We start from the raw sequence: 22,735 nt of genomic DNA, 5'->3' as shown, positions 1-22,735 counted from the left end.
TAGATCTCTCTGACTGTCAATACTCTTGAGGGTTTTACCATTCACTGTATATTCCCTACCTGCATTAGACCTTCCAAAAATGTACTGCCTCCCATTTGTCTGGATTAAACTCCATCTGCCATCTCTCCTCCAAGTCTCCAAACAATCTAAATCCTGCTGTATCCTTTGACAGTCCTCATCGCTATCCGCAATTCCACCAACCTTTGTGTCTTCTGCAAACTTACTAATCAGACCAGTTACATTTTCCTCCAAATCATTTATATATACTACGAATGGCAAAGGTCCCAGCACTGATCCCTGCGGAACACCACTAGTCACAGCCCTCCAATCAGAAAAGCACCCTTCCATTGCTACTCTCTGCCTTCTATGACCTAGCCAGTTCTGTATCCATCTTGCCAGCTCACCCCTGATCCGTGTGACTTCACCTTTTGTACCAGTCTGCCATGAGGGACCTTGTCAAAGGCCTTAACTGAAGTCCATATAGACAACATCAACTGCCCTACCTGCATCAATCATCTTTGTGACTTCTTCGAAAAACTCTATCAAGTTAGTGAGACACGACCTCCCCTTCACAAAACCGTGCTGCCTCTCGCTAATACGTCCATTTGCTTCCAAATGGGAGTAGACCTGTCTCGAAGAATTCTCTCCAGTAATTTCCCTACCACTGACGTAAGGCTCACCAGCCTGTAGTTCCCTGGATTATACTTGCTACCCTTCTTAAACAAAGGAACAACATTGGCTATTCTCCAGTCCTCCGGGACATCACCTGAAGACAGTGAGGATCCAAAGATTTCTGCCAAGGCCTCAGCAATTTCCTCTCTAGCCTCCTTCAGTATTCTGGGGTAGATCCCATCAGGCCCTGGGGACTTACCTACCTTAATATTTTTCAAGACGTCCAACACCTCGTCTTTTTGGATCTCAATGTGACCCAGGCTATCTACACACCCTGCTCCAGACTCAACATCCACCAATTCCTTCTCTTTGGTGAATACTGATGCAAAGTATAAAGTATATATTACCTAATAGCACGTCTTTTGGGACTTGTGGGATGAAACCGGAGCACGCAGACACAGGGAGAACGTGCAGACTACGCGTGGACAATGACCCAAGTCGGGAATTGAACCAGGGACCCACTGTGAAGCAACAGTGCTAACCACTGTGTTACCAGTTCTCTCTGCTGTTTTGTTCCCTTTAGTATGTTGAAAATTTTGATTAAATCACCTCCGGGTTTTATTTATTGTAATCACTCTTAATTTATCCCTTGGTAAATGCCGCACTCCCTCCACAGCCAAATATATCTCTCCCCAGATGTGGTGCCCATCCATCATTTGTGTGGTCACAGATTGGGTTGAGATTTCTGTTACTGAGTAGAGTGCTAAAAGACGAGTCTTTCCTTATATATGTACTCATGAAAGGTCAAGCCAATTCCATTTTTATTTTTTTACTCTTGTGAAGAACTACTGTCTTACTCTCTCAAATTTGGACTCCTTTTTCTTTGGTCTGTCATCTCCCATGACATTAACACCTTGTGGCACCATCGATAACACACGAGGCGAGACGTAGAGAACGCAATCGAGGCTTTATTGAGCAGACTTGTTCCCCAGCAGCTCAGGTACAGAATGCGGCTGCTGGGAGAACCTGGGTTCTTATACCCCCCCTTTCTGGGTGGAGCCCAGTAGGCGGCAGATCCAATCAGGACCCAGTATCTGTCCACCAATAGTCCCTCGGCATCATGGTGTACCATATTACCCCTAATACATACCACCACATTCACCCCTTGTTAAAAAGGAACCCGGCGGGGTGGTGGATGGTATGGTGGTAGGGGTTTACAGGGTCGGTATGGTGCCTTAACCATTAACTATGCACAACAATGCCGCTTTTACTGGGCCACTGAATTATTTACATTACTTAAACCGATTCGATGAGCCGAGAGGGTGCCCTGGTCGCCCTTTCCGATCGTCTCAGCCCGGGTGGTGGTGGTGGTGCTGGCTCGGGTCCGGTCAACTCTGGGAGCATCGCGCTGTCCATCCCTGTTTCCTTACTCCTGGGCGGGCCTGGGAGGAGAACCGATCCCCCCGGGAAGGGGGTGGATGTGGGGTGCACCGGCGGGAGTGAGGGGGTAGTGATTGGTGTTGGTGGGGTGTAGGGAGCTCCGGCGGGCGCCAGGTCCCGCAGAGCGACCGTGTCCTGTCGGCCGTCGGGGTACGCCACGTAGGCGTACTGCTGGTTTGCGTGGAGGAGATGTACCTTTTCCACCAGCGGGTCTGATTTGTGCGCCCGCACATGTTTCCGGAGCAGGATGGGTCCCGGGGCTGCCAGCCAGGTCGGAAGTGACGTTCCAGAGGAGGACTTCCTAGGGAAGACAAGGAGGCGCTCGTGAGGCGTTTGGTTAGTGATGGTGCACAGCAGGGACCAGATCGAGTGAAGGGCATCCGGGAGGACTTCCTGCCAGCGGGAAGTTGGGAGACTCCTAGACCGTAGGGCCAGTAAGACGATCTTCCAGACGGTTCCGTTCTCCCTCTCTACCTGCCCGTTCCCCCGGGGGGTTGTAGCTGGTCGTCCTCGAGTCTATGCCCTTGCTGAGCAGGAATTGACGCAGCCCGTCACTCATGAAGGAGGACCCCCTATCGCTATGGATGTAGGCGGGGAACCCGAACAGGGTAAAGATGGTGCAGAGGGCTTTAATGACCGTGGCCGCCGTCATGTCGGGGCAGGGGATGGCGAAGGAGAAACGGGAGTATTCGTCATCGACGTTAAGAAAGTACGCGTTGCGATCGGTGGAGGGGATGGGGCCTTTGAAATCTAAACTGAGGCGTTCAAAGGGACGGGAAGCCTTTATCAGGTGCGCTCTATCTGGCCTGAAAAAATGCGGTTTGCATTCTGCGTAGATTTGGCAGTTCCTGGTGACTGTTCGGACCTCCTTGACGGAGTACGTGAGGTTGCGGGCCTTTATGAAGTGGTAGAAACGAGTGACCCCCGGGTGGCAGAGGTCCTCGTGGAGGGCTTCGAGACGGTCCACTTGTGCGTTGGCACATGTGCCGCGAGATAGGGCATCGGACGGCTCGTTCAGCTTTCCGGGACGGTACAAGATCTCTTAATTGTAGGTGGAGAGTTCGATCCTCCACCGCAGGATCTTGTCGTTTTTTATCTTGCCCCGCTGTGCATTATCGAACATGAAGGCTACCGACCATTGGTCAGTGAGGAGAGTGAATCTCCTACTGGCCAGGTAATGCCTCCAATGTCGCACAGCTTCCACTATGGCTTGGGCCTCCTTTTCTACTGAGTAGTGGCGAATTTCTGAAGCGTGGAGGGTCCGGGAGAAAAAGGCCATGGGTCTGCCTGCTTGGTTGAGAGTGGCCGCCAGAGCTACGTCGGATGCGTCGCTCTCGACTTGGAAGGGGAGGGACTCGTCGCTGGCGTGCATCGTGGCCTTTGCGATATCCGCTTTGATGCTGCTGAAGGCCTGGCGGGCCTCCTTCGACAGGGGAAAAGTAGTGGACTGGATTAGTGGGCGGGCCTTGTCTGCGTATTGGGGAACCCACTGGGCGTAATAAGAAAAGAAGCCCAATCAGCGTTTCAGGGCTTTGGCACAGTGGGGGAGAGGGAACTCCATGAGGGGGCGCATGCGTTCACGGTCGGGGCCTATCACTCCATTACGCACTACGTAGCCCAAGATGGCTAGACGGTCGGTGCTAAACACGCATTTTTCCTCGTAGGTGAGGCTGAGGACGTTAGCGGTCTGGAGGAATTTTCGGAGGTTGGCGTCGTGGTCGTGGCCGCAGATGGTGACGTTGTCAAGGTACGGGAACGTGGCCCGTAAACCGTGCTGGTCAACCATTCGGTCCATCTCCCGTTGGAAGACCTAGACTCCGTTCGTGACGCCGAATGGAACCCTTAAAAAGTGGTATAGCCGCCCGTCTGCTTCGAAGGGTGCGTACTTGCGGTCACCGGGGCGAATGGGGAGCTGGTGGTAGGCGGACTTAAGGTCCATGGTGGAGAAGACCTTGTACTGTGCAATCCGATTGACCATGTCGGATATGCGGGGAAGAGGGTACGCATCTAGCTGCGTGTACCTGTTGATGGTCTGACTGTAGTCTACGACCATCCTCTGCTTCTCCCCGGTCTTCACAACTACCACCTGGGGTCTCCAGGGACTATTGCTGGCCTGGATTATGCCTTCCTTCAGCAGCCGCTGGACTTCGGACCGGATAAACGTCCGGTCCTGGGTGCTGTATCGTCTGCTCCTAGTGGCGACGGGCTTGCAATCCGGGTGAGGTTCGCAAACAAGGAAGGCGGTTCAACCTTGAGGGTCGCGAGGCTGCAGATAGTCAGTGGGGGTATAGGGCCGCCAAATTTGAACGTTAAGCTCTGGAGGTTGCATTGGAAATCTAACCCCAGGAGGGTGGGAGCGCAGAGGTGGGGGAGGACATACAGCCGGTAATTTTTGAGCTCTCTCCCCTGCACCGTTAGGTTTGCGATGCAGAACCCTTTGATTTCAACGGAGTGGGACCCCGCCGCCAGGAAAAATCTTTGGGTGCGTGGACGAATTACAAGGGAACAGCGTCTTACCGTGTCCGGATGAATAAAACTCTCCGTGCTCCCCGAGTCAATCAAACACGGTGTCTCGTGCCCGTTCACCAGCACCTTCGTCGTTGCTGTCTGGAGCGTCCGGGGCCGCGACTTGTCCAGGGTCACCGATGCCAAACGTGTTTGCTGCATCTGGTCATTGTGTTCAGGCAGCGTGGAGCGAGCCGTCCACGCTGGGGTCCTTGCCTGTCAGCCAAGATGCCGGCGTCCATGGATCGCACGCGGTCGGGGGTGGACAAAATGGCCGCTCCCATGGATCGCAGGCGGCCCGCGGGTAACAAGATGGCGGCGCCCGTCCCCCCCTCGTGGCATCCGGGGTCCAAAATGACGGCGCCCGTTGGCCGCACATGGGTCGCTGGGGGGGTGAGTCCGTGGTCCCGTTTCTTCCCCGGAGATAGCGGCGACCCCCCGGGACTGGCACACCACTGCGTAGTGCCCCTTTTTGCCGCAGCTTTTACAGGTGGCCGAGCGGGCCGGGCAGCGCTGGCGGGGGTGTTTTGGTTGCCCGCAAAAATAGCAGCGGGGGCCCCCCGGGTGGTCTGGGGTTCTGGTCGCGCACACTTGCGGGGGGGGGGAGCCGGGGGGTCGATCGAGGCGGGGGTCCACGGAGCCCAAGGGACTATAGTGCGGTCGGGGGCGTAGGCGCGGGCGTTTTGGGAGGCCACGTCGAGGGAGGCCGCAAGGGCCCGTGCCTCTGTGAGTCCGAGAGAGTCTTTTTCTAAAAGTCTCTGGCGAATTTGCGAGGCTGCCAAACCTGCTACATACGCGTCTCTGATCAGGAGCTCCGTGTGCCCATTCGCCGTTACAGCTGGGCGGTTGCAGTTTCTTCCCAGGATCAGTACAGCATTGTAGAATTCGTCTAGCGATTCCCCGGGGATTTGTCGTCTCGTCGCGAGCTGATGGCGTGCATAGACCTGGATGACGGGCCGAATGTAGGTCTCTTTCAGCAAGGTGATCGCCGCTGGGAAATCTTCCGCGTCCTCGATGAGCGAGTAGATTTCAGGACTCACCCTGGAATGTAGGACCTGCATCTTCTGGTCTTCTGTTAGTCTGCCGGGGGCCGTTTGGAGATATCCCTCAAAGCATGCCATCCAGTGCTTAAACGCCGATGCCGCGTTAGATGCTTGGGGGCCGATTCGCAGGCACTCCGGGGCGATCCGGAGCGCCATATTCCTTTTTAAGTCTGCTCAATAAATTGTGGCACCATCGATAACACACGAGGCGAGACGTAGAGAACTCAATCGAGGCTTTATTGAGCAGACTTGTTCCCCAGCAGCTCAGTTACAGAATGCGGCTGCTGGGAGAACCTGTGTTCTTATACCCCGCCTTTCTGGGTGGAGCCCAGTAGGCAGCAGATCCAATCAGGACCCAGTATCTGTCCACCAATAGCCCCTCGGCATCATGGTGTACCGTATTACCCCTAATACATACCACCACAGACCTTCACTGATCATTTTGTTAATTGCCTTGTCTCCACATTCAAGATCTTATCCTGACTATTTCACAAGCAAAATCCACTGTACTCCCTCTACCAGTACAGTGGCAGCTTTGTAGCTTCAAATTCTCACATTGTGTATTTAAATTAAAAACTTCTGAGTGTGGTATGCTGGCCCCATCTCATTTGAATGTGAAGATTCATCATCATTCCTTCCCACTGGCTAAATTTTGTCTACGATTCCAGGATTACAATGCCGAATGGAAAAAATGCCAGTACTCTACGGGCAATCACCTCCCTCCATCCTTCCTTCAGTGTCTATATGTGAGCAACCTGTGAATTTTATGCCCAAAATAAAATAGCACATGTGCCTTCATTCTACCTCTTCGATTCTGATCCCATGCCCTTTCCTCCTTGCAAAATGTCTAGTTATTCTATTTTTTCATCTTCTAGCTTTATCAAATTCATCTTGCAGTCCACCTCCTGATCTTTTGCCCTCCTTTCACTCAACTTCCTTTCTTGCTGGTATCACTCTTATTCCTGTCCTGTGGTATTGTCTGAACCTCCTGCAAAATACCTGTTACCATCATCTTTCCCAAAATGCCCACCGTGAACCCTTCCATCCTCACTTATCTCAAATCTTCTCTTGCTCTGAAAAGTCTTCAAATGCATTATTCGTTTACAGTGATATGCCTATCTCTCACAAGATCCTGAAATTTTAGTTTATACCCTGCCCACAACAAATCATGAATAGCGTCCACTGCGACTCTTAACAGCTAGGCACTGAGGCTTTTCATCCTTGGTCGTGTTATGCTTTTCTAACATAGCTCCTTAGTAGACCAGCTTAATATCATTGTTCTCACCACGATCATTCATAGTTGTCCTAATGACCTCATTGCATATCCTCAAATTATTTATCTGAAGAAGCCTCAAGTCTTTATATCCATCATTCGTATATTATCCCATATCTTATGTCTTTGCGAATGCTGACATGCTGTATTCTTCGGGCCGTTTGCATCTATTTTGTGTCTATTTTACTCTGTCTTTTTCTCAAATTCTATAATAAATACATTTTACCATTTAAACATGAAAAGCATGAACCGATGTGCATGCTTCATTTGAAAAGTTTGTTTTAAAAGACAAAATAAGCATGTTTTAAAATGTTCTGAAGTCATTTGATAAGAATGGATTTTTCTCAGTATGCTTTCTATATATTTTTAATAGCTACCATGGAAATCACTCACCAGCATCATAGAGTACTATTATATGTGGAAAACTACAGAGAGATATGTACAGCAGGTAAGATGATTTGCTTGCATTTATGATTATTTCTTAAATTGACTACAGTTTACTAAATTATTAATTTGTGAGTTGAAACGTATGATAATCGCACTTTTAAAAAATGATATAACTATAAATAACCCGCTGAAAGAACTTAATGCCGCAATTTCTTCCTTGCAAAATTAATACATCTGTAAGATCCTTATTTGTGAAATGGTCTGTTTAAAATAATGGTGGTGTTGTGTCTTGTTCATTTTATTTTAGATGGCTTCAGTTAAATAACTCGCTGTTTTTATTTCCAGGTGAAAAATTGCTAATTATGTTGGCTAATAAGAGTTCAGGGAAAGTGGTAGCATAGTGGTATTGTCACTGAACCAGTAATCCCGAGACCCAGGGTAATGCTCTGGGGACTTGGGTTCAAATCCCACCACAGCATCAAAAGTCGAATGATGACCATGAACCCATTGTTGTAAAATCCATCTGGTTCATTAATGTCCTTTAGAGAAGGAAATCTGCCATCCTTACCCAGTCTGGACTACATGTCACTCCATACCCATAGCAATGTGGTTGACTCTTTAAAAACAAAATGGCCTAATGATGGCAATAAATGCTGGCCCTAGGGCGGCACAGTGGTTAGCACTGCTGCCTATGGCGCTGAGGACCCGGGTTCGATCTCGGCCCTGGTCACTGTCCGTGTGGAGTTTGCACATTCTCCCCATGTCTGCGTGTGTTTCACCCCAACAACCCAAAGATGTGCAGGATAGGTCGATTGGCCATGCTAAATTGCCCCTTAATTGGCAAAAAATAATTGGGTGCACTTTTTATAAAACCTCAGCCAAAGTCTTTTTTCTGTGATGAAAGGAATTTAAAACTGAAAATAAGTAGTCCATTGTTTTTGCACCTGAAATGTCCAAGATATCCTTTGTTCATTGAGAATAGACAAATGATGCAGACAGCTAGCCCAGTTTTGACTGAAAATATTTTTCTTTTAAAAGTCCAGAAATGTGCAGGTAGGTGAATTGGCCATGCTAAATTGCACACTGCCCAAAGGTTAGGTAGGGAATTGGGCCTAGGGAGGGTGCTCTTTCGGAGGGTCGGTGTAGATTTGTTGGGCCGAATGGCCTTCTTCTGCATTGTAGGGATTCTATGAACCAGCACTATGTGGCCTATCAGGGACACATTTTTTTATTCACTCATAGGGTGTGACATTGCTGACGAGGCTGGCATTTATTGTCCGTCCCTAATTACTCTTGACAAGGTGATGGTGAGCTGCCTTTTTAGACTGCTGCAATCTATGGGGTGTAGGTTCACCCACAGTCCACAAGGGAAGGAGATTCAGAATTTTGACCCAGCAGTAATGCAGGAATATCCATATATTTCAAAGTCAGGATGGTGAGTGCCTTGTAGGGGGACCTGCAGATGGTGATGTTCCTTTACTCTTGCTCTTCTAAGTAGTAGAGATCAGAGGTTTTTTGGGCAGTTTCTGTTGAAGAAAGCTTGGCGAGTTGCTGATATCCCTTATAAGGGAGTTATCTTTTCTAGAAAAACTTATTGGCAACTGTGGAGGAAAGACTGATCTTTTAAACAGAAAATCAAGAGTAAGCAATTGTTAATTTCAGTGTGACTCCCAAGTAATGTAATGCACTATCCGTGTGGTCGCATAGTGTAAAATGAAGTAAGTACCTCAGCAGAAAATTAGGTAACCGGTAATGATGATGAGATAATTTTGTCCTATAATTGTATACTTTTTTACTTTTAGAAACGTCTTAAGGCAGCTGAGGCAGAGAGCAAACTGAAACAGGTGTACATCCCAACATAGTAAGTGCCTGTAAACCGTCCTACAATTCTAACTATTAAAATGTTATTATGGAGATAATATTTTGTAGGTCCCAAGCTTTAAACATTGATTACAAAATTTATGAAGAGCCTTTTTTCATTTATAAATCTACATGAATAAAGTGAATAATGAACCATCTTCGTATCAGAAGATTGTCTGGGGATTTTCTTTCAGTTACCAGCGTTATGGGCAAGAATTTACAGGGTGCCACTGTCCCCGTCTCTTCTTTCTCTCTCTCTCTCTCTTCTCTCTCTCTCTCCTCTCTCCTCCCCCACCCCCCCCCCCTCCCCCCCCCTCCCCAAGGGAAGAATAGCTGTCCTGCAAATTGTAAGTCTTTGGGAGTGGGTGAAGAGGGAGGGGTAGGCTGGCAATTTAGAAGCGATGTTGAGAGAATGCCTTGGGACATTTTACTATGTTAGAAGGGCTATACAAATGTAAGTCATTGTTGTAAACTGATTATATTTGACCAAATAGGTTTTGAGTGGGTAAGATTTGAAGAGTTCATCCCAAATTTGACAAAGCGGCTTGTTCACGTTTCAATACTACCATTCGTGGAATTAGAAGAATGTTTGTTTGCACACTTAATTTGAATCCTCTTCATAATTTGAGGAACATTAGACTTTGTGGAGTTTGGTTTGATTTGATGACAACTTCAAATTTAAAAATTGTTTTGTGATATCCATAAAGTATTGCAATCTTTCTTTGTGACTGATTTTCATTCCACCTCGTTAGTTTTGACTTACAGCTTAAACAGCTGTGGAGCTTCCGAGATTTGCGGGGAGCCTCAACGTAATGTTTTTGCTCAGTGGAAGCTGGTTTTGACACCATTGTTCACCAAAGCTCCTTTTTCGTCAGGTTGTGAAATATTGTTTTTCAATCAAATGCATCTCCAGCTCTACATCATATGCGTACCCAATTGCAGAAAGGGCAGATGTCAAAGGATCTGCTAACCATGTTGTTATGTCTACCACCTCATGGGTCTAGAGGGAGGTGCTAGATTTCTGGGAGTTGTATCTCCAAAGTCGTTATCCCCAGTGTTGCTCCCCCGTCCCCGGCGTCTCCTCCTTCATGTCTGATGCAATTTGCGTCATTGCCCTTTTGACATCCTTCTCAGCTACATACCACAATCGGTCAGCTGTTGATGACATTTGGACCTCAAACTAATTTTAACTGGGCTACAAATAACCCCATACAAGCCAGTGAAACCTTGTTGGACAGTGTCAGAAGAAGATTTTAAATGTTTCTTTCTGGGACCAGGAGGAGCATTTTTGGACTTGCCTGGACTTCCCTCCTTCCCATTGATCTGATCATTCCAGAACTGCATGCCACAGTCCTGCAGACAGTTAAATGAAGGCTCTTAACATTTGCGTTGCAGCTCCGAGGAAATAAGTTCTGACCAGATTTGATTTTAACACAAAGTACTTTTCAATATCTAATTTCAACTGATTAATTTTTGTTGCAATCTAGGTAAGTTTCTAATTGGATAGTTTGTCCTTGTTTGAGTCATCGAGCTTTGCGCAGGCTGTTGGACCTTTTTTCACCTGGCGCTGTAACCTGCTTCAACCTAAAATACACAAGGAATTAGGACTGTTATTACAGGACATTTTTCTGAGAGGTATATCATGAAAAGTACATCCTGCTGATTTAACAGAATTCTCTTTGATGGTAATCACCCTGCTCTCTGAGAGCATTGGCAAAGCAGTCCTAGATGTATATGTTTCAACCAGCAGCAGGGCGCTTCCTGATTGCAGCATAATAAAAATGGCTGCTCGCATTCTCGCCAAAGTTTGATTGCAGTTAGCAGAGAAGAGAAAAGCTGCCAATTTGAAACCCATCTTACTGTTTTCATAGAATTTACAGTGCAGAAGGAGGCCATTCGGCCCATCGAGTCTGCACCGGCTCTTGGAAAGAGCACCCCACCCAAAAGTAAGGGCAATTTTGGACACTAAGGGCAATTTATCATGGCCAATCCACCTAACCTGCACATCTTTGGACTGTTGTTTAAATTAACAAGAGATATTGTGCCATATTAAAAAACTTTAGTAGATATTAGGTACTAGACAAAAGAGTCTACCTATGCGTCTATTTATAAATCTTCATATTTCTCAGAGCTTTACTCGACAGGAGTAGAGGCCATGCTCATAATTCAGCTTTGACCAAGGTTGAAAGAATCTACTTTATACTCGGAAATAAAAACATAATATACTGGCAATATTCAGTAGGTCTGGCAGCATATATGGAGAGGAAAGCAGAGGTAACATTTCAAATTGATGAACCTTGGTCACAGGCTTAAGAACTTATGGGGAATGGTACCTTTGCTGGATTGTTCAGCGGTTTTGTGGCTTCACCCACGGCCTCTCCACCTTGGGGCCATATGTTAATCAACCGTTCTACTTTCATGATGATCAACCTCCAGTCAGAATATTCTTTGCAAACCTAGGATACCAACCTGTTGGCATATTCACAGTTTTTAACGAGTTACATGTTGGAATCGTTTTTAGGTGCCTAAAGAGAATACTGAAATCTAGAATGGACATGATCACCGGTCAGGAGACAGGTGATCATGTCAATTTGTCACTACAAATTCATGTTTAGAACTTCACAGTATTTGTAACTGGGCATTCCAGCATTAGTTGACAGGACTTTTTTGCATCAAAATTATTTAGTTTCTCTACCTGCAATTAGTAGATAGATCACCTGAATATTGTTTTTATTTTAGTTCACACTGATACGTCAACAATAACAAAGTGCTTCATAGAGATGAATTAACCCATGATTATTTATTTAAATATGGCGGGTGGGCTGTCGATTTCAGCACCCACTCCCCCTCCCCGTATTATGTGGGTGAGCTCTGGAGTGGGTGGGAAAGTGATACGCTGGGCACCCACTCTATTCTACGTGCTCCATTACTGAAAACATACCGTCGCGTAAAATCCAGCCCACAGAAGGGTAATGCTATAATGGGACTTAAACATGAGAATGAAAAATTTAATCGGAGGCATTGGGCAACAAGTCAGTGTAAGTCAGCAGGACTGGGTGATTTATGAGTAAGATTTGGTGTGCAATCATTCGTGGGCAGTGGAGGTTGAGAGGTCTAGATGTGACAAATCTGATGATGAGGATTTGATTTCAGCAGCAAATGGGCTGAGGCAAGGTGGCAACAAGCAATGTTACAGAAGTGGCAGGGCAGTAGTGGTCTTTGTGATGGTGAGGATACAGTTGGAAGATCAGCTTGGGTTGAAGACATTGATATACTATGTTGTTCAACCTGATACAGTAGCTGAGAGAGTGACAAGGGTACAGAGTTTGTGTTGGGGATGAAGATCATGATTTTGAAATTTAACTGGAGGAAGTTGAGGCTCTTCCTATACAGGGTCTTGGACAGGCAGTATGACAAGACAGTGGAGGGATTGAGACAGCTGGAGGAATTGGGCACCGTCGGTGTATGCTTTCTGATGATGTTGCCAAGGGCAGCATGATGGGGAGAAAGAAGAGGCGTCCCCGGATAGATCCTTGAAGGGCGGGAGATCTCCAGAAGTAATGTACCGAAGTGGGAAGAGAAACTATTGGCTCTAGTTATATTTGAGCACATTAATTACATCCACAACTGCAAACCAAGATTAAATTATGGATTTTATAAGACATTTCTATTTACTGCAATAAATGTGTAGCATTATATCTTCAATTAAGGTCAATCTAAAATCACAGCTTACTTGAAATACAAACTGAATTTTCCCCTTTGCTGATCTTGGTAGCACATCAACTCTTGACAAATTATTTTAAATGCATTTATGCTGATAATACAAACTAATATTCCATTTTGTTAAATTGTGACTCATATAATATATTGACAAATAGATGTAACAGTCAAATATGTGCCTTATTCTTTAATTGAAGAATTTAAAAGCACAAACACATTGGACTGGATTTTGCGGGGCTGTTGGGAGCCTCCCACCGTTCGGAGAACTGGCAGAGGAACCCCTGCCAATTAAGTGAACATAGAACATACAGTACAGAAGGAGGCCATTCGGCCCATCGAATCTGCACCGATCCACTTAAACCCTCGCCTCCACCCTATCCTCGTAACCCAGTAACCTCTCCTAACCTTTTTGGATACTAAGGGCAATGTAGCATGGCCAGTCCACCTAACCTGCACGTCTTTGGACTGTGGGAGGAAACTGGAGCACCCGGAAGACACCCACGCAGACATTGGGAGAAGATGCAGACTCCGCACAGACAGTGACCCAGCGGGGAATCGAACCTGGGATCCTGGCGCTGTGAAGCCACAGTGCTAGCCACTTGTGCTACCGTGCTGCCCTACTAACAGGGTTTCACAAATGGTCAAGTCCATTAACCATAAACCCCATGATCATAGAATTTACAGTGCAGAAGAAGGCCATTCAGCCCATTGAGTATGCAGCATCCCTTGGAAAGCGCAACCTACTTAATTTCACACCTCCGCCCTATCTCCATAACCCAGCAACCCCACCTAACCTTTTTGGACACTAAGGGCAATTTAGCATGGCCAATCCACCTAACCTCCACATCTTTGGACTGTGGGAGGAAACTGGAGCAGCCGGAGGAAACCAATGCAGCCACGGGGAGAACATGCAGACTCCGCACAGACAGTGACCCTAGCTGGGAATTGAACCTGGGACCCTGGAGCTGTGAAGCAATAAATACTAATCACTGTGCTACCTTGCCATCCTGGAGCCACCTCCATGCTTGAGGTTTTCCCCAGCAGCAAAAAGCCCAGCCAACCAAGAGCTCCCAGCCAATCTGAGACTGGCAGCTGCTCATCCCTGCCTGCAGGAACAGTGCTAGCAACACTGATCTATCAGAGACACAGGAATATCATGGCACCCTACACCAAAAGTAATTGAAGATAGGATGGGAGCGGTTGCTGTGGGGGGTGCAGCGAGATCAGAGGCAAGGGCAGGGGGAGTAGCTTTCAACACCTGATATTTTTTAATGTAAAGCAAAAGCAAAATGCTGCAGATGCTCAGATGCAGATATGAAATCAAAACAGAAAATTCTGGAAATGCTCAGCAGGTCTGGCAGCATCTGTGGAGAGCTAATATTTAATTTCAATTACCGTTAATCAGAACAAAGTTATCAACCTGAAACATCAACTCTGTTTATCACTGCTGAGCATTTCCAGAGTTTTATGTTTTTACAGCTGCTGTAATGCTTTTCCAATGTTTGGCCCACCTGTTAAAACACTACTTCAGATACAGGCAGAGTGCAAGTCACTGAATGACAAGTTTCTGTTTCATGTGCATTTGCAAATGGTTTCTTCTATTAGTTGGGCTGAGCACCCTCATAACATACCTGGCTGGTCCATTTGCTGAGCAACCATTAAATGTGACTGAACCTCTGAGCTACAAAAATATAAAGCACCTTGAAGTTGAATGATTAATATTTTGATATTAATATTGTAGAAAGGGACTATTTTGCTGGAAATTAAACTGACGTTGCTACAAGTACCTCTAAAAATTGTATTTTCTGAGTTTGTCTCAGTTTGTAATTTTTAACTACTCTGGTTTTTGTATTGCTATTTTCCTCTAATGATGGAACATTTTTCTATTTCTATTTTTTAAATATAGCAATAAACCTAATCCCAATCAGATATCAAACATTAATGGAAAGCCTGCTGTGGTGAACGGTCCAATTGGAGGATTGGTTTATCAACCTCAGAACTCTGGCATAGGCCGGCCCTGTGAAAGTTGTTACAGTAAGTACTGTTGAAACTAAATTATTGATGAATCAGACCTGAAGCAAGAGGATACTGCAGCCAGACATATTATTGTAAATTCACAAATATATTTGCTTGCCTGGGGATTAATTGACAACTTTAATTTAGGTACTCAATAAAATCATACTGTGTCTTCCCTCAGGTCATTTTTTCCTATTTAGCTTTCATAGTGTAAGATCCGCTTGGGGGAACCGTAAAGCAAAACAATCAAATTTACCAAACAACCCTCAAATGAAGAAGTTATCAATAAGATTTCACTTTTTGTAACTTTTACTTAGCATGAATCACAACAAATACAAATTAAACATGAATGATCAGGCGGAACTTCCGGTGGCAGCCATAAGTTGATCGGTTGCACACAAGGTGGCTCCTGCTTGGAGGTGTTGGTTTTGACCCTTTCTACCCAGTTAATGGATGATCTTTGTGCAAACGTGCGAAGTGAGTGGGGGGGTGTTAGATTCTGCCCCTGAGTGGAATGTCAGCAGGGTATCACCGACAAACGTCGGTACAAACCCTAGCTCAGGAGTTTGAAGTCCCGCATGGCGCAGCACCAACAGAGAAAATGGTAAGAAGTCTGATAACACCAGGTTAAAGTCTAACAGGTTTGTTTCGAATCATTAGCTTTCGGAGCGCTGCTCCTTCCTCACCTGAGTTCCGAAAGCTAGTGATATCAAAACAAACCTGTTGGACTTTAACCTGGTGTTGTAAGACTTCTTACTGTGCTCACCCCAGTCCAACGCCGGCATCCCCACAACAGAGAAAATGGCAGAGGGGGAAGGGTCGTCGTCGTCTGCCACATTGCCTGTGGAGCAATTGATGGACTTTACCAATGGGGAGTTTTGGCAACAGTGAATAGAGGTGCATGAGAACTGGTCCAGGGCGATTAAGGGAGCAATGGCCCCTCTTCGCGGGACCCTGAATCAGGTGGAGATGCGCCTGAAGCCGCAAGATGTGATGATCTAAGAGATGGAAAGGGTGGTGTTGGACCAAGGCGACCGGATAGTATCGTTGGAGGTAGAGATGGTGATGCTGAGGGCAAAGGTTGGACAAACAGGAGAATCGGTCCAGGCGGCAGATTTTGCGAATCATAGGCTACGTTTCGAGGGTGGTCGAGAAATTGGTCGAGCCAGGGGTCTTCAAGAATGCTGCAGAGGTGGATCATGACCATCGGTCATTACGACAGAGGCCGAGAGCCGGGGAGCCGCCACGGCTGGTAATTGTGTGTATGCACCAGTCCCAAGATAAGGGGAAGATTCTGAGGTGGGCAAAAGCAACTCGAGACAGCAGCTGGGAGGGAAATAGGATCTGGATTTCTGAGAACATGGGTGCTGACCTTGCCAAACGGCGGGCAGGGTTTAATAATTTTCACGGTCTCTACCCTCCGTGCCATAGACAGCAGCAGAGCATCCCACCTCTTGAAATGCCCTTTGACCCCCTCTACCAGACTGGCCAGGTTCCATTTATGCATTGTGGCCCAATCATCGGCCATCTGAATACCCAGATACCTAAACCACCTTGAATGGCACGGCTCCCAGATTCGCACTCCTCCCCTTGGCATTCACCGGAAATACCTCACTTTTCGCCACATTCAGTTTATACCCAGAAAATGCATCGAATTTCCCCAGCAGATCCAATTATTTTCCCCATGCACTTCAGCAGGTTTGAAACGTATAACAATAAATCATTCACATACAATGACACCCTTTGCTCCCGACCTCCCCTCACAATGTCCTTCCATTCTCTGGAAGCCTGCAACACCATCGCCAATGTTTCAATAGCCAGTGTATTTTTAACATACAGTTCCAAAAATGTCCATACAATTTCACTATTCAGATGTGGTTACAATAGACAGGCTTTTGGGTCTGGACTTGCTGCCCACCTTTTACATTTTCAGCAATTCTGTGTTGGATGGCAAAAAAAGTATGCTAATCCAGGAACTATATCCTCTTCAGCATTTCCTGCAGTTTGAGTCCTTTGAATACAAATGCAAAGGATGGCAACAATAATGGGGCCATGTAACTTTCTTTGGCCTATCTCGGTGCCCAAAGAGGTCATGCCTCGGTTTAGCTAGCACTACACATATAAATTTTAGCAGAATATGGTTTTAGTTTGTGATGCCGACACAACTAAAACAACTAAAACAGAAGAGAGAGGAGAGAGGCTTTGCAGATGCTGAAGAACAGGCATCAAACTTCCATTTTGCAGTTAGCATGTTGGCTGCTTGCATTCCCATGCTGCCCCATTCCTCAGAGACCAGCCACAGCAAAGCACCACATGTTAGCAGAAATCATTGATAGAGACTGTGGCACCTTCTTCCTGGCTATCAGTCATTTTGAAGCTGCAGGTTAGGGTCCGCCTCTCTTAGCGGTCGGAAATCCTGCCATGCAGATGCTGTGCACCCAAGTCAAATAGGGCTGAAACGTTTTGCCAAAGTAGTCTGAGGTTAACCTTAATTTCATTAACACAGGGCTAAATCACTGGCTTTGAAAGCAGACTAAGGCAGGCCAGCAGCAGTGTTCAATTCCCGTTCCAGCCTCCCTGAACAGCAGCCGGAATGTGGCGATTAGGGGCTTTTCACATTCACTTCATTTGAAACCTACTTGTGACAATAAGCGATTTTCATTTCATTTAATTTCAAATCTCAAATAAACCATTAGTATTCTTGATTTCTATGATTCTGCCTGATTTCTCAACCACGGCCTCTAGCTTCAGATGACAATTCTGTTACGAAGACATACTTATGTCAAATATTGGAACTTTTAAAAGACAGATTATGTTTGAGACTGACAAAAATGATTTTGAAACTACAGCAAGATGGCCAAGTCTAATTGAGTCACTACATCAAAGACAACAAGTCTGCAAATTTCAATACAGACAAGGGCTTCCCCGGGGATTTGTAAACAACCCTCTTCCTACCTTATCAAGAGGCATCCATAGTATTCAACAATACTAAACAAACCATTCAGAGACTGATTACTTGAACAAAAAGCCTTGATTTTTTTCTAAGGTAGCTCTCCAGATGAGCTGATCAAGTTATCATTGGAAAATACAATTATTTTTAGAAATACAGGCAGCTGGAGAGAGGTTATGTGACCAACCAAGCTTCTTGTGTGTGCTTGGGGCCAAACATCAGCAGTTGAATGGAAAAAAAAGCCTGCTCTCTCCCTCTATCTAAAGATTGAGCTCTGCCTACTGAATTGAATTGTATCTTCATTGCTAGATCTTTAAATAAATGTTTCAATTTTCCAGCATCATTGCCAGAGAACAAAAAAAACATCAGCCACATCTTTAAATTGGAAGCATCAGGACTAGCTGATCCTATCTGCTGCCAAGAAGATAGCACGCTATCAACTGTGAAGTTTAAACATTTGTTTACGAACTCTAATTTGGCCCAATCCATCCTCCCCTACTATGTCTTCTGTATTTGTATGTGTGCATCCATGTATTTGCACATGTTTTACCGGGGTTGGATTGCAGTGTAAAAAAAAGCTAACACATTACTTTATCCAAGTCAATAAAACCTGTCTGACTACGAGTCGAGTATCCTTATCTGTAAATCCAAACACCGAATGCATCCAAACACCACACTTTCTTGGAAGCTTATCGACCTTAAGCACAGGAGGTCTGTGACCTGGACTGACACGAATCTCACCAATAGCACCCGACCTTTATTATTCAGTAGTACATCTTTTATTTTTATTTTTTTAATTTAGAAGTTCCCAATTAATTTTTTTCCAATTAAGGGGCAATTTAGCGTGGCCAATCCACCTAACCTGCACATCTTTCGGTTGTGGGAGTGAGACCCACACAGACACTGGGAGAATGTACAAACTCCAAACGGACAGTGGACCGGAATCGAACCCGGGTCCTCGGCGCTGTAAGGCAGCAGTGCTAACCACTGTGCCACCGTGCCGCCCTCTTTATTATGACTGCTGTCATTAGTCCCACTAAAATTTGAGCCTTTGTGTAAAGCAAGGGTCGTGTACATGCGTGCACAGAGATGTATCATTTAACCAATTGCTAGCGTGAATACGAAATGAAAAATAAACTACAATGTATAAATTAGTCACAACACTGGAGATAGTCACAATGTGGAAGCTCAATTGTCAATATCATCTTAGTCAGCCCCTTGGGATCGAGGATGACTTGCTTGCACTCCAGCTGATGGGCTCTGGGGCGGCTGATAAGTCCAGTGCACAATCTTCAGATTCTGCCACATGTGGGGCAGGTGGTGGTTGAAGGGTTTGGTATTTGGGCTGTTTGGAGGTTTGTATGTACCCTCTAATGACTCCACTTTGTCTCTGCACACTCCCGACAAAGTGTCTCAATGTGCTCAGTGCCCCCCCGAATGTGCTCCATTTTGGTTGTTCACAAACCAGGGTCTCCCATGAGTTGATATGTTTGACCTCTTCAGGGATGCTTTGAAGGCATTCCTAAAGTTTCAGCTGTCCTAGGAGTCTCGTGCCACAACCTCGCTCTGTGTCGGGAAATTGCTTGGGGAATCTGGCGTCAAGAATATGATGGACATGTCCCACCTAGTGGAGTTGGTTTTGAGTGATTAGCGCCTTGCTGCTGGACAAGTTGGCCTGGAGAGGATGTTGCTGTTGGACCCCCTGTTGTGCCACCGCATTTGGAAGAACTTGCTACGATATGGCTGGTGGTGCTTCTCCAGTGCTTTGAGGTGCCTACTGCCAGCTATCCAAGTCTCTGAAGCATATAGGAGAGCATGGATTACTGCTGCTCAGTAAATTTATTGTCTCAATTTCAGGTTTGAGATCCTGGTCTTCAAAGACTGTCTTGCTCAGTCAACATAAGATTGAGTTAGCACATTGGGAGAGATGAATGAATTTTGTCATCTATTCCTGCCTTTGTCAAGAGGAGGCTCCCAAGATAGTACATATTTCCCAGGATTTCATCATTTGTCTTAATTGACGAAAGGGGATATTTTGCTGTGGTGGCTGTTTGGAAGAGCATTTTCTGGGTGTTTAAAGAAAGGCCCATTTTCTCGTGAAGTTGTCAATGGCCTGGAGCTCTGCTTCTGAGAGAGTTTGCACACAATTAAGCGCCATCTGCATACTGAAGCTCTAAGACAGAAATTGGAGTGGTTTTGGATTTAAGGCAGCTTAGGTCAAATTATTTCCTGCCTGTTCTACAGATTATCTCCACACCAAAATTGATAATTTGCTGGAGGTGAAGTGCAGTATTGCAGCAAGAAAATAGAGAGAGTTGGAGCAATGACAGAGTCTTGTTTGATTCCACTGTGATAGGGTTTCTGATAGTTCAATTAGTTAGGATCATGGCTTGCATGTCATGGAGTAGGTGGAGGACGATGAATTTCTGAGGGCTGGCAAATTAGAGGAAGATTAATTGACTACTAACAATCAATCTGTATACAGAATACACAAATTACATATTGCTAAAAGATAATAAGTTAAGATGGTTAAAAATACTTGAATGTCACCTACTCTCTCAGGCTAAATTATGAATTAAATGGATTCCAAATATGATAAGAATTTCAAAAGTTTAAAACAGTGATGGGCAACCTAGACTAGTGATTGTGCAGCATGAGTGGCCCTCCGTCATCTCAGTGGGCCTCAAGATTGAAATCAGGCTTGTTCACTAACTATGACCCTTGAATAAGATTGAATTCATTTAATACACGCTGAATATTTTATAACAAGTTATGGAAAATACTTAAATCATTCATATATTAATAGAACTGTCATCAACTTCAAGTGATAAAGTCAAAATAAATATTTGCACTTTGGATGCACTGGGAGAGCATGGCCTTCACAGCCAATGTGTGCAATCAGCATGCACCTCACTTCACGGTCACTTGCTTTATGTGGGGATCACTTCAGTTATACCGGCAGGAAAAAAGTTAATCGGATGGAAACCAGCGAATGTGGCACCTCTGTGCTTGGGCAACAAAATGTCTCGTGGGCTGCACTCAGAATTCTGATGGGCCACATATGGCCCCCGGACCGCAGGGTGCCCACCACTGGTTTAAAATATAGGTTCTATTTTGGGGTCCAGTATGTTGGAGGAAACTGTATCATCAAACTTACCTCTAATAGGAACACGTGCGTAGGAGCAGTCCCAATCTATTTTGGCTTTTAGGCTTCTATCAATCAGATGGAAAATAATTGAATAAACCACATAAGGATTGGAATAGTCACGAAAATTAGAAAAATAACAACTGATTTGGATTTTATTGGAGATCTATATTGGTTGTTGCAATTTCTTAGAACATTCCACAGTTTAATAGGTAGCAAGTATTTTTCTAGGTTAAAATATTCAAAACTTTGAATAATTAGGACAAGTAATTTTTACTTGACTATTCTTCACTTTTCAGTCACACAATCTCAACAATGGTATTCGTGGGGACCTCCGAATATGCAATGTAGACTTTGTGCTTCATGCTGGACATACTGGAAGAAGTATGGTGGTCTGAAGATGCCTACTCGAACAGAGGCAGAAAAAATGTCACCCACGCACGATATTTCGGTAACAACAAGCGGAAAGATCTGAATTTTCCAAATTGTGGCTACTTGTGATTAGCTACTGAGACTGAAGAGTTCAAGTATGATTGATGGACCAGCTTATGTTGGTTTTCATTCTGCCAGAAATAATGTCTGTCGTTAACGTGTGGCAGTGGGAAATATTTTATTTATGCTCAGCAAACTCCATTACCTCCCATTGTTCCGAATTGATGTGTGACCTTAATACGATTTCAAATTAATGCTGATTTTGCTCTCCAATTTGGTTATGTGAAACCATTTTAGCATTTTGATTGATATTCTTTCTTATCATTTCTATCTTAATAGAGAAAGGATGCTTTATCTTATATCACGATGGTGCAAGAACCCATTACAGCATTGTCTTGTCGTCTTTTAAAATATTACTACAAAGCCCACAATGCATGACAGAGTAAAGTTAACGTCAGGCTTCAAGATGTAGAGCTTAATCAGATGGTTGTAAACATTTTAGATGGATTGGAATGTTACAGATGGCAAGTTTTATACTTCTCTGAAAATGCCATTACCATTATTTTGCATGTGTGCAATGTAGGTTTGTCTCCGGTTTATCCCATGATATATTGAAGTGTAAATTGGTCAGGTTAATCAGGCTTGAATCTGGAGTAAAGTAAAGTAAAATCGCCATAATAAAGAAGGAGTTTGAGTGCGTTAGTAATGGAGGAACTGATGTTCAATGTCATTGTCATCCCCCCCCAAATGGTGTGTGTACGGCTTGTGTTTCTTCTCTCTTTCTTTTCTCTCTCTCTCTCTCTCTCTCTCTCTCTCTCGTCTCTCTCTCTCTCTCTCTCTCTCTCGTCTCCCCCCCCCCCCCCCCCCCCCCCCCCCCCCCCCCCGGTGTGCATTCAGAAATTGAGGAATTTGACTTTCCCAAATTTGACTTACAAATGCTGTTTGTAGTAGTGATTCTTGTTTTGCAATTTGCAATGCATTTACTGACTAACTAGATGCTCTTTTTCTCCACATTTTAAAAAGGAGCCGCACATAAGAGGTGCCTTTCGTCATGGTCAACCTGGGCATGGTGTGCCAATACACATCGATAGTCCGAAGTCTACTTTGAAGACACGTCAGTCTTTCTTCCTGCAGACAACACATCTTACAAAACTTGCCAGGCATGTCTGTAGAGATATTCTGCGGCTGAAACAAGCAGCAAGGAGGCCATTTGTTCCAATTAACTGTGCTGCCATTAAGGCAGAATGTAAGAACTTTTTAAATTCCTAGCTTTGACTTTCATGCTTTCAACCATTCCCCTGACCTATTGTTTGCAATAAATGATACTTATGAATTACTACATTATTTATTTG

At 45.2% G+C, this 22,735-nt stretch overlaps 1 protein-coding gene across 1 annotated transcript in view; it reads left to right on the top strand.

The window, feature by feature from the left end:
* Positions 1-22,676, top strand: part of LOC140407371 (metastasis-associated protein MTA3-like) — a gene marked incomplete at its 5' end in the record, with an annotated part of 29,173 nt that extends 6,497 nt beyond the window's left edge. Inside the window, 5 exons of the mRNA XM_072494919.1 lie at positions 7,247-7,321; positions 9,063-9,121; positions 14,747-14,874; positions 21,251-21,402; positions 22,407-22,676. Of these exons, the coding sequence (XP_072351020.1) occupies positions 7,247-7,321; positions 9,063-9,121; positions 14,747-14,874; positions 21,251-21,402; positions 22,407-22,652 (660 nt within the window). The remainder of the gene's footprint in view (positions 1-7,246; positions 7,322-9,062; positions 9,122-14,746; positions 14,875-21,250; positions 21,403-22,406) is intronic.
* Positions 22,677-22,735: the final 59 nt, after the last annotated feature.

This window comes from Scyliorhinus torazame, unplaced genomic scaffold (genome assembly GCF_047496885.1).
Source record: "Scyliorhinus torazame isolate Kashiwa2021f unplaced genomic scaffold, sScyTor2.1 scaffold_1509, whole genome shotgun sequence".
NCBI classification, from domain to species: domain Eukaryota; kingdom Metazoa; phylum Chordata; class Chondrichthyes; order Carcharhiniformes; family Scyliorhinidae; genus Scyliorhinus; species Scyliorhinus torazame.
The sequence above is the reverse complement of the archived record's forward strand: the minus strand, read 5'-3'. Positions and strand labels throughout refer to the sequence as shown.